The sequence below is a fragment of the Taurulus bubalis genome (assembly GCF_910589615.1).
Source record: "Taurulus bubalis genome assembly, chromosome: 10".
Lineage (NCBI taxonomy): Eukaryota > Metazoa > Chordata > Actinopteri > Perciformes > Cottidae > Taurulus > Taurulus bubalis.
Genome location: NC_136598.1, coordinates 24,136,845 through 24,149,614, shown reverse-complemented (window position 1 = coordinate 24,149,614; position 12,770 = coordinate 24,136,845). Strand labels below are relative to the sequence as shown.

Here is a 12,770-nt window from a genome sequence, read left to right as displayed (position 1 = left end):
TATATATGTATATGTATATCATTTTATACAAAAGAAAACTTTCAGTTTCAAATGTTTAAAGAAATATATAAATATTATATTTATTTATTTATATATAATTTATTTATTATATGTATTTATTATTAATATATAGACTAGCACATATTTTATATATTTAGTTAAGAATTTGAAGCTGAAAGTTTCTCTTTTATGAAATACAAATACAGAGATACATATATATATATATATATATACACTACCATTCAAACGTTTGGGGTCACTACATATACACATATATGTATAGAGGCCCATTTCCAGCAACTATCACTCAGTGTTCTAATGGTAATACTATGTGCTAGATATATATATATATATATATATATATATATATATATATATATATATATATATATATATATATATATATATATATATATATATATATATATGTATATATATATATATATACATATATATATATATAATCATATAAATTCCTTTATTCAATTTATATTAAGATAAGCACATATTTTATATATGTAATTAACAATTTGAAAATGAAAGCTTTCTCTTGTATGAAATATATATTCCTTTATTTTATATATATATATACTAGCACATATTTAATATATTTATTTTACTATTTGAAACTGAAAGCGTTCTCCTATTTGAAAGGAAAAAGGGGGGGGGAGTGAAAAAGTAAAATCTCTTGCATGAACCATATGTCTGCAACATCTGCCCCGCAGAGTCTCTGATGATGTCATCAAAACAATGTCAAAGAGGAACTAGTGTTACTTCAACCTAGACTTCTTCCCCAAAACCAACAGGCCATGTTAATCCAATCGTTGAGTAACTTGTAGAGGTTTAGACTTAAAAGTGGACTCGCTGAGTAGTTGAGGTGCAGCACGAGCTCACAGGTACAGTATGTCCTGCTTCTCTGCCGGATCTCGAGCTGCTCGCACAGGAAGCTCTGCAGGATCCACGTCGCCAAAAAGGAGCTGCGCGCAAGTCAGACAGCGACACGGAGGTTTCAACCGGAAACGGGGCGCATGGTCTTCAAAATAAAGTCCATAAAAGTAAGGGAGAGCGCTACTTAGACATGCACAGACACACCTGCAGCTTCTTCTCTGCTGCAGCCGCGGATCTGTTCCATTCTCACACAGTGTATCAGGATTTGTATTGTTTAGAAATTACCCTTTTTTTTAAATACTCAAAAAAGTCAATGTAGACCAAAAAAAAAAAGTCAATGTAATTATTTACTTCCGCCCATTTATTACAATACATACGATATATGCAATGTTCAAATGTAAATCCAAGTACCTCCTGTATGTTGTCTATTTATATAGCCACGCCTACATATTAACTTATTAATCAATGCATTAGTCAATGCACCCAGTATTAGTAGACTAACCCTTTGAATGACCAGTTTGACCTTAATGTTTGTATTAACTACTAAACTACAGGCTCGCGTTGCTCTTCTTTGAACTGTGTACATAACGAGCTAATCTGGGGATGAATACAGTAGTTATCTATCTATCTATCACAGTAGATCACTAACACTTTAATGACTTTGTCCACTTTAATTACACTCATATGGTGCAATATAAATACATTTAAGTACTTTTATATACTTTTTTATTCCGTCTGTATATTTAATTAATATTGCTACTGTATTCTTCTTCTTTACTGTTTGTATTAATGCTTTACTGTTTATTTATATTACTTGATTTTGTATTTACTATGTGTCTCTTGTGTGCACTGCTGCTGTAATCCTGCAATTTCCCCACTGCGGGACTAATAAAGGATTATCTTGTTTTATTTTATGTTATCTATCTAGTGGAGCCACATTTCTTGGTTGCATAAGGATGGTTCAGATGATCATTATTACAATTAATCCCCAGCTAATTATTATAGTAAATGTTATTGTTTTAATGGTGTAAACTGCAAACCAAATATTCAATTAGATTCTTCGAAATCCTTCGATATAGTTTCTCCGTGTGGTTTCGACATTCATTGTGAAAAAGGATACCGGAAGTCGCTCTGTTCTTATCCCCATTCACAAAAAAAGTCACAAAACTTCCTCTCCAGACTTCCACGGTGGAAGCCCGACGAGGGCTACAGGGAAGCCGGTCATTTTACCCGACAGCACCGCGGAGACTCGCTGACGTGGAAACATGGTAGGCAGAAAGAGAACCAACAACCTTACTGTACCTTGTTAGTCTGTTATTGTGTGTGTTCGCTGGTTCGGGAGCTCTTTACGCGCAGGCGTGTTGCGTTCAATGACGACCCATGAACCTCCTTATGAGAGAATTGGAAACTCCATTCAAAACACACGGTTTGAGAAGTAGCCTCCATGCAACAACAACCAGAGAAACCCCAAAACACTGCGAATATGATGAGATAATCCAAGTTTAAATGTTTTTATTCTCAAGAAAAACTTTATTTACACGTCGTATGACAATATTTTTAGATTTGTTCATGGTCATGTTTTGAACGTGCCTCATTAAAAGTACATGATTGAAAAGGTTGTTAATTTGGCTTTGACATGATTGGACTTGAAAGGGTTTCTGAAGCAGGCATGCGTGTGCAATGTGGAATGAGAAGCGTCAACAGGCACACCCCCTCCTTTTCACTGTCTCCGAACCTGAAACAAGACACAATGTAACAATATAGTTCAAATGTGGCCACCTTACAACATGACGTCACTGAATTAAATGCAAAACATGCCAAAATACCTGCTTTTTCAAGTGTTTTTTTATAGAAAATAATAGAGCGTTCATTTTGGAATATACAAAACATATGTTTGAAAACCAAGTTCAAAGAAGCACATTTAAATAATTGCACTTTTACTTAAAGTGTATTTTTCTTATAATATATTTCTTGAAAGTATACTACAGTACATCTATTTTAAAGTGTGTTAAAAGTTGAATTCTTTAAATAGGTGAAAGCGTGACTTTTGTATACTTTTTATAGTATATTTGCAATGAACTATTGTTCTTCTGGCAAAGAACATCCACCATTATTGAGATGAGCTGACACATTACCACTTTAGACTGAAGCAGATAATTCAATATTCTTCTTTTGCCTATTCTTTGCTTTACATTCCAGCCTCTGCGCCTGGACATCAAGCGGAAGCTGACCGCCCGGTCCGACCGGGTGAAGAGTGCCGACCTGCACCCCACCGAGCCCTGGATGGTGGCCAGCCTCTACAGCGGCACCGTGGTGGTCTGGAACCACGAGACGCAGGTCGCTACTGGCCGCTTATCACTGCATCCTTCCTTCTGATCTCTCGTCTAATAGAGTCGTTCCTTCTCTCGCACGCAGACACACGATCGCATCACGTTTCATCCGTAGCATCTCGTTAATGTGGTCTTCTTCCTGTGTGTGTGTGTGTGTGTGTGTGTGTGTGTGTGTGTGTGTGTGTGTGTGTAGATGATGGTGAAAACCTTCGAGCTGTGTGACCTGCCCGTCAGAGTGGCCAAGTTTGTGGCCAGGAAGCACTGGGTCGTCGCTGGAGCAGTAAGTGTTGTGACTCAGATGGAGCTTATTGAGCATTTATTATCGATCTCTTTTAAATCTTTACATGGGGAAATTGTTTTAAAGAAACACATTAAATTAAAAAAATATTTTCATTTCTTTATCCTTGCATTCTTAAAATCACCGGGTCAAAGTGAGCCTAATTTGGGTCAATAGAGCAGTGATTTTCAACCAGTGTGCCATGGTATATATGTCCAATTTCACTTAATCGGTCCCCAAAAAAAATATTATTTAGTTGCCGCAAATAATTTGCCATTGTTGAGCGTCTGAGCCTGCTGTGGCTGGTCTAGTAATGGAAATTACTGGCTGGTCTAGTAATGAAATACTCTTCCATGCCAGTAGGTAGCGCAATAATGACCTACCATGTGTGCTGTATTACGCTACAATGGGATGTTTTGTAACTTTTTGGGGGTTTTTTTATCGTGGAAAATATGCCGCGGCTCCAAAAAGGTTGAAAAACACTGCAATAGAGAACACACACACAATACTCGCCAAATATCAAATACTGGGCCGACCAATCAAATCCAAGACAAGAAACTTCCCCTCTGGCTCCTTTTTTTTTTTAAACTGACGTGTCACTGTTGGTTTCAGATTGTTAATGAAACTCTGCGTGTGTCCGAGGTCAGAACCCCGTCAGTGTGTTATTCTGGGTGACCGTCTCTCCGTCTGTCCCCGCAGGACGACATGCAGATCCGCGTGTTCAACTACAACACGCTAGAGCGCGTTCACATGTTCGAGGCTCACGCCGACTACATCCGCTGCATCGTGGTCCACCCGACGCAGCCCTACATCCTCACCAGCAGCGGTACGGAGGAACCACGTACACACGATGTCCTAAAAAGACTTCTAAAAAGTGTGTTTTTTAACACGTGTGTGTGTGTGTGTGTGTTTTCAGATGACATGTTGATCAAGCTGTGGGACTGGGAGAGAAAGTGGTCGTGCAGTCAAGTGTTTGAGGGACACACTCACTACGTCATGCAGATTGTCATCAACCCCAAAGACAACAACCAGTTTGCCAGTGCTTCTCTGGACCGAACCATTAAGGTACACACACACACGCACACACACACACACATATGCAAATGCTTGGAGGAGCACACAAACGCAGATCGCTTGAGGGCACAAACCGAAGAAAGGTGGCTGCTGCTCTTCCAGTTTAAGTCGAGGTAAAAGTGGCGGAGAAGGAGGGAGAGGCAGGGACCTTTTCTCACGGGGTTCATGGGAAATGTGGTCTTTTAAATCCTCCGGATGGAGCCCTCGTTTGCCGACCACTATTTAGCTAAATAATGCTCCACGAGGTTTCCTTAATCTGTCGCTTCTCCGCCCGCTGCAGGTGTGGCAGCTCGGCTCAAAGACCCCCAACTTCACTCTGGAGGGCCACGAAAAGGGGGTGAACTGCATCGACTACTACGCAGGAGGGGACAAGCCCTACCTCATATCGGGAGCGGACGACCGCCTGGTCAAGATCTGGGATTACCAGGTAACCCTGACTCTAACCCCTGCTAACCCGAACCCTCGTTGGCTCTGTATTGTGCAGCAGTTTACTAATGACAGTTATTTCATTATTCCTGTAGTAGTAGTTTGTTTTTATTTCCGTCATTCTGCTTTTACACAACATTCGTCTTCCTGTAATGGATTAAAAAAAGAAAACAGGAACATCAGTTACTAGATTACTTCTATATGCTTTCAAATGAGATATTTATTTATGTGGAGAAACTCCAAATGAACTGCGTCGAGGTTTAAGTTTATTCTGATGAATGGCTTTTCTTCTCATCTCATTTAAATGTGAAGTAACCAACTCAGTCTTTGTGCATTCTTCAATTTGTGTCAATAAAGAAGAAAGTATTGCACAGTTTCTTTGTAGGACGACGGAAAAGAAAATTAGAAAAGTAGTTTTCTGTCATTCTGACAGCATATTGGATGAACACACTTTTCTTCTTCCGATATACAAACGGTTCAGTTAAGACGAACATCTTTCTGTTCGCCAGCTCGCTTCCATATTCAGTCAAATTATTCCATAACTGAGCTGTTTATTATCTTCCCATATATATGTAAGTGCAGCTGCACAAGTAGATGTGATTATATCTGAAGAGAATGCATTTCTGCAACAAAACATTCAGCGTTTCTTTAAAATAAAAATTGTCAAGTGATGCATTTAATATGTGTATATATTATTATATCAAAAAAAGATCATGTCTCATGTTCTCTGTGTCTTCCAGAACAAAACCTGTGTTCAGACCCTGGAGGGTCACGCCCAGAACGTGACCTGCGTCTGTTTCCATCCGGAGCTGCCGATCATCCTCACGGGCTCCGAGGACGGTAGGCGACATTTCTGAAGCTCCCAAAACGCAGCTGACCTATCGCCCCCGAACGCACCACAGCATCCCGCTTCGTATTCGACCCGTTTTGTTGTTTTCCCCCCAGGCACCGTCCGAGTGTGGCACTCCAACACCTACCGGCTGGAGAACACGCTGAACTACGGCATGGAGAGGGTGTGGTGCATCTGCGGCCAGTCCGGCTCCAACAGCGTGGCTCTGGGCTACGACGAAGGCAGCATCATCATCAAGGTATTCCCTCCCAGAAAGAAATCTCCACGGTTCTCACATTTTTGAGAGGAAAAGGATAAAACATTGAAATAATAGATATTACGGAACCTCCCCGGGAAGACAATAGTTGTTTCTTTTACACGTTTTCTTTAATTTTATGTTTAAATATGCAAATGAGGCCTCATCTAATGCTAATTCTATAGACGCAAATAGACAAATAAGTACAAAAGAAGCACCTAAATGTGTATTTTGGATGTTTTCTTTCCACTAGTCTGAAAGAAGAAAAAATGAAATCATTGCGACACGGTTTTCCCTAATTCCTCACGTGGATCAAGTGGCCAATTCTAACGGATACAAAGGTCGAGGGTCATGGTTTTGCTTATCATTGTTTGGTCGGCACCTTTTTCCCCCCAATTTCATTCTTCAGCCGCTTTTCGGCCTCTGAAGGATCAATGGGGGCCTCGAGGAACCACACCTTAGGAAAGTAATGCCAATAATCTCTTCTAAGCAGAAAAACTGAACGCTGACGTTCAGTTTTTAATCATAAACAACACATTTTGGTTATTAAAACCCCCCCAGAGGAAATAGAGGACACGACCCCTCCATCCTCCGTAGCAGCTGCAGGCTCTCGTACGCTCCACCTTCAGAGTGTATTATACAGCAGATTGAATATTTCCTGACCCGTGATATTAAAGTGTGTGCTTCCTCTCCCTCAGCTGGGTCGGGAGGAGCCGGCCATGTCCATGGACTCCAGCGGGAAGGTGATGTGGGCGCGCCACTCCGAGGTGCAGCAGGCCAACCTGAAGGCCATGGGGGAGACCGAGGTCCGGGACGGGGAGCGGCTGCCGCTGGGCGTCAAAGACATGGGCAGCTGTGAGATCTTCCCCCAGACCATCCAGCACAGCCCCAACGGGAGGTCAGACCTCTGCTTTTTGGTTGTATTGTGGCCATTTTGTATTCAACATTTCATCCCCCAATGGAGATCGTTGGATTGTGTTACAGTTTTTGTAATGTCAGTCCTGGTTTGATCTTTTTAAAGAGGGACGGTTTTGAAAAATGATCCAGGTTGTGTATCATCCTGAGTTGAAAATAGAAAGTTAAATCCAGATGTGTGTGTTTCCTCTGCAGGTTCGTGGTGGTGTGCGGAGACGGGGAGTACATCATCTACACCGCCATGGCCCTGAGGAACAAGAGCTTCGGCTCGGCTCAGGAGTTCGTCTGGGCTCACGACTCCTCTCAGTAAGTCCCGAAAGGAAGTGCTCGGCATTTTGGGAAATGAGAAGATTGACACGCAGCTTAGTGTAAAGATTATTATTATTATTATTATTATAATTTGTTTTACATTTGGGGCAGAGCCAGTCGAGCTGTTTACCCTTCCTTCCAGCCTTTACATTATGCTAAGCTAAGCTAACGAGTAGCTTAATATTGAGCTTGGCTATTTAGAGCTGTAAAATATATGCAATAAGAGTAATTAACTTCTCCTCATAATAAAGTGAGCACATTGTTTTCATAGGTATGCCACAAGGGAGGGCAGCAGTATGATCAAAATATTCAAGAACTTCAAAGATAAGAAGACTTTTAAACCGGAGTTCGGTGCTGAAGGTGAGCTTTAAGCCATATTTATGAAGTGTGTTTGTGTGGATACAGTGTGTGTATGTGTGTGTATATGTGTGTATATGTCTAATGCTTGCTGTCCCACAGGTGTCTTCGGTGGCTTCTTGCTGGGCGTGAGGTCAAACAGCGGCCTGGCCTTCTACGACTGGGAGAACGCTGATCTGATCCGCCGCGTCGAGATCCAGCCCAAACATGTGCGTCGTCCTGCTTCCTGCTGTGCAGCCCCGCCCGGCTGTTGCTCTTATTCTAATATCTACTTGTCCTCCTGTCTTTTTTTTTAGATCTTCTGGTCGGACTCTGGGGAGCTGGTGTGCATCGGCACGGACGAGTCCTTCTTTGTGCTGCGCTACCTGCCGGAGAGAGTGGCGGCGGCCCAGGAGTCCAAGGAAGAGATCACGGAGGACGGGATAGAGGGCGCCTTCGAGGTCAGAGAAAGAGCCTATTTGGGAGTGTAATCTCTTGAAATGCAAGATGGAAATGTACACAACCGATGATTATGATTATGTGTGCCGACCAGGTGCTGGGGGAGGTCCCAGGGGTGGTGAAGACCGGGGTTTGGGTGGGAGACTGCTTCATCTACACCAGCTCTGTGAACCGGCTCAACTACTATGTTGGAGGAGAGATCATCACCATCGCTCACCTGGACAGGTACAACATTTACAAAGACGTGGAAAAACCTGCCGTACAGTAAATTCCTTAAAGTGCCTTTTTTTTTAAAAACGGGGTCTCCCCTCGTGTGCAGGACCATGTATCTGCTGGGCTACATCCCCAAGGACGACCGCCTCTACCTCGGAGACAAGGAGCTGAACGTCATCAGCTACTCGCTGCTGCTGTCGGTGCTGGAGTACCAGACGGCCGTCATGAGGAGGGACTTCGGCACGGCCGACAAGGTCCTGCCCACGATCCCCAAGGAGCAGAGGACCAGGGTGGCCAACTTTTTGGAGAAACAGGTGCGTTCGTCCACCAGCGTTTGTGCAGCTCATACGTGTATGAGAGTTTGACCGTTCACGAACCTCATCTTCTTCCGCTGCTGGAGCCGGATGCACGCATCGGAATATATTAAAACTGCGGCCTGTGTTTCCTCGTGCCGCGCAGGGCTTCAGGCAGCAGGCCCTGGCCGTGTCCACCGACCCGGAGCACAGGTTTGAGCTGGCGCTGCAGCTGGGAGAGCTCGAGCTGGCGCACCAACTGGCCTCGGAGGCAGAGGTCAGAGCACACGTGCACCCTGGTTGTCATAGGACATACACAAATATCCCTCACCATTTTTATACAAACAGGAAGTGATGTGTCACGTGTTTTGTGGCCCACAAGCTCTATTCCTTTTAATTTTTGCATTGCATTGTGGGAGAATAGTGTGCAACAGCAGTATGTAGTATGCGTATTGCCGGCTTTGGGTTCAAGGTAAATTTAAGTAGTAGTCAGAAACCAAAGTATTTTTCAGAGTTGCCGTGTCATAGCAGAGTAAACACAGCTGGAATGGGTCACATGACTTCTGGTTCTGGTTCTGTTTGGCGTGTCCCGGCCATTCCATGCGCAATAGCAGCGGTGCAATGTGCAGGATAATGTTTGAAGAATCTGTAATTGTTTTTGCTCAAGACGTCTAACGGACTGAGTGTGTTGTCGTCGAGGTTCACGCTCCTCCTCCTCCTGCGCTAATCCTCTTCCCCCGTCTCCTCCGGCTGCAGTCGGAGCACAAGTGGAAGCAGCTGGCCGAGCTCGCCACTGCAAAGTGCCAGTTCGGCTTGGCTCAGGAGTGCCTGCACCAGGCTCAGGATTACGGGGGATTACTGCTGCTGGCCACCGCCTCGGGCAACGCCGACATGGTGGGCAAGCTGGCGGCGGGGGCGGAGCGGGACGGGAAGACCAACGTGGCCTTTCTCACCTACTTCCTGCAGGGGAGGTGAGCGGGAGAAGAGGAGTGTGGGGGAGGAAGGAGGATTTCAACTTGTTTTTATTTTGTTATTCATTTGTGTATTTTCCCAGAATGGACAAATGTCTGGATCTTCTCATCGAAACGAATCGGTTGCCAGAGGCCGCTTTTCTGGCGAGAACGTATCTGCCCAGCCGGGTGTCACGGTAAAGTGGTTTCCATCTTCAGAATGCGTCTGCGTGCATTCACCTTCTAGTCAAACGAGACCTGCACAGGGTTCTTACGCTCGTGGAAAACCTGGAAAGGTCATGGATTTTTTTTTTTTTAATGGTTAATTCCAGGCCTGGAAAAGTCCTTGAAAAAAAGGAAATCCCCAAAGTTTTGTAAAAGTCATGTAAATGTGTTATATTCATGTGTTCATGACGTTCATTTACGCTGAGTTTGAAATAATTAATATGCTTTTAAAAGAAAGACGCTCAAAATATAAGCAGGCATCCATACAGGCATCTATATACATGTTTATTCTTTTAATCAAACAAGTCTCATTCATTTGTGTCTTTTAAGGTTTACGGTATGCTTTGTATTGTCATTGTTAGTTTAAATACTACATTTACTCACTTTTTACTGTTTACACCCAGATTTCACTAAATGTTTGCTCATGGAATTTGGTTAAAAGTCATGAAAATCCATTAGTCAAAATGTGTATGCCTCCAGAATCTTTGCAAATACTCTTTTTTTTTTGCCTGTATTTTAAAATGCATCTAAAAATAAACAACCCCTGAGGACAATAATTTCACTCCCAAATCCAACTCTAAATCTGTGAATGCAAATACTCATCACATCTATATCTGTGTATGTTTTTAAATACGTCATTGTTGATCTGCGTACGCGTCCCTTCCTCCAGGGTGGTGAAGCTGTGGAAGGAGAGTCTGTCCAAGGTCAACCAAAAGGCGGCAGGCGCCCTGGCCGACCCGTCCCAGTACAGCAACCTGTTCCCGGGCCTCCAGCAGGCGCTGCTGGCTGAGGGGTTCCTGAAGGAGACTCACGTCGGGGTCCGGCCTGCTGCAGAATACCCGCTCATCACGGTCAGTGGCCGTCAGAGGAGCCGTGCGTTAATAATACCTGTTCATACTTTTGGGCATCGTGTTTTTGTATTTATTTACCCGTCTCTCTCTATTCTTTAGCCAAACGAGGACCGTAATGTTCTGGAGGAGTGTGCAGGTTTTGAGGCCAAAGGAGAGCTCGCCGGACCAGAGGTGAGGACCTGATCCTGCTCCTCCATCATGCCAAGATGATCCTTTAACTGATCTTTAAGAGATCATTTGTATGTCTGCTTGTTCTGCAGGAAGTGGTGAACAGCTTACATGAAACCGTCACGGAGGTGGCGCCTGTAGAGACGGCAGCAGCGGCGGAACCCATTCTCCTAAAACAGGAGATGGTTGATCACGTTCCAGCGAAGGAGGAAGAGGAGGAAGAAGAAGAAGAGGAAGAAGAGTCCATCCCTCTGCATGTCACAGTCACAGAGGAGCACGTTGAACCAGAGCGAGCGGAGTCTGCGTCTTCGGAGGCGGAGGTCGCCATCGCCGAGTCTGAGGAGGCTTTGATCTCTGTCGAGGACGACGTTGTGGAGTCCACCGCCGAGATCCCCCCCGCCGAGCCGGAGATGGTACGACCCAGTCCCGTGGAAGACGTCCGATCGCCCGTTGAGACGGATGTTCGTGACACTTCTCCAGCGACCGACCCGGCTGCCTGCGAATCCGAAACATACCTCATCGAGACGACGACGACGACGAAAACCACCCTGGCAACAGAGGACGTCCTATTAGTCGACACAGAATGGGAGGCGGTCACAAGCTCCTCAGACGCACCAGCAGAGGCGGCCGGTGTCGCGGAGGAACTGGTTTCGGAGGCGGCGGCGTCCCCCGTAGCGGTGGAGCAGCTCATCTCCTTTGACAGCACGGACGGGCCGCTGCTGGAGCTGCCGGTTCAGAGCCGGGCGCTCCCAGATCTGGCCCTCGATCCGCCGCTAGACCCACCGCTCCAGGACACGATGCCGCCGATGAAGCCGGTCCCGGCTCAGGAACGCACCACAGCACTCCCGGTGGAGCCGGAGGACCAACCGGAGCCCGAGGGTTCATCCCCCAAAGAGGGGGACGTAGCGGAGAAACCTGCAGAGGACCTCGAGGGAGAGATCACCGATGAGGTGAATGTCGGTTTTTTTAAAATCCTATGATATGTTGGCACAACTTTGGAAGCAAATATATATAATTGTATTTGAGCTATGAACTTTTTGTTTTCAAGATCCTGGATGATCTGGATCTGGACAATTTTGACCTGGAAGACATCGACACCACAGACGTCAACCTGGATGACGATTTCTTGAGTGAATAGGCCGCACGTTCCTGCTCCGTGTTTTTATTTTTTTTTTCAGTGACCAAAGAACTCAAAGGGTTTCTTCCTCAGACCACGATAAGCAGTCAGAAGACTAAAACGCCTTTCAGCTTGAATAACAAGCGTGTGCTTTCTTGGTTGTAGGACTAAATTGTTCAGAAATCCACCGACAAGAAGGCAGAAATGAAGCCACGGCCTGAATTAACCATTGGGACACGTGTCCAGGCTGTATTTGAACTTAAACGGGAATAAGGTGTGTTGGGGTGAACATGCAGTTAAGATATCCTGCTCAGCCTGTTGTTGGGGACCTTTTTTGCTATTGAAATAAAACAGACAGCTGAAAATATAAACTCCATATTTTAGGGTGGGATGTTTCTCATCGGTGCCATATGACTACCAGTAGTTCTTCCTCGTACCTCAGTGTGACGCCGCTGTTGATCAGGGTGTTATTGAAGCCTTTGAGGAATTGATTTAGTTTTCTCTGACATTCCTGCTGATACAAGGCTGCCTGTATCAGGATTTGTTTTTTTAAATAAATAGTATGCAATCAAACAAATGTTGCACAAGCCCCGTGATTCGGACAAATCCTCCAAATGGGTTACATGCAATGTCTTAAATACCTGTGTTGGAATATTTTTGGTGCATGTTAACTTCTCGAAGCTTGTATGAACACAGACCGCTGCTTTTAGTTTGTCAGAAGAACTCATGTAAAAAAAACACAACTGTTTGTTTTAAGTGCCTTACATGTGTGTTGAAGAGCGTTTTTTTCTTAAAGGATGGATGTACTGTGTAGCAGGGAGGGGAATTAAAATTCAATAAAGTCTATCATATCC

The 12,770-nt window shown here is 44.4% G+C and overlaps 1 protein-coding gene across 1 annotated transcript; it reads left to right on the top strand.

The window, feature by feature from the left end:
* Positions 1–3,156: 3,156 nt before the first annotated feature.
* On the top strand, positions 3,157–12,768 carry LOC306742419 (coatomer subunit beta'-like). Its single transcript, XM_079224799.1, has 21 exons — positions 3,157–3,225; positions 3,412–3,498; positions 4,195–4,321; positions 4,412–4,560; positions 4,850–4,996; positions 5,736–5,835; positions 5,941–6,083; positions 6,779–6,978; positions 7,191–7,301; positions 7,576–7,664; positions 7,764–7,870; positions 7,958–8,101; positions 8,194–8,324; positions 8,419–8,626; positions 8,772–8,882; positions 9,362–9,576; positions 9,660–9,752; positions 10,451–10,631; positions 10,731–10,802; positions 10,892–11,749; positions 11,848–12,768. Exons 1-21 carry the CDS (start codon positions 3,172–3,174, stop codon positions 11,935–11,937), a joined length of 3,417 nt encoding a protein of 1,138 aa, XP_079080925.1. The 5' UTR covers positions 3,157–3,171; the 3' UTR covers positions 11,938–12,768.
* The last annotated feature ends 2 nt before the right edge of the window (positions 12,769–12,770 follow it).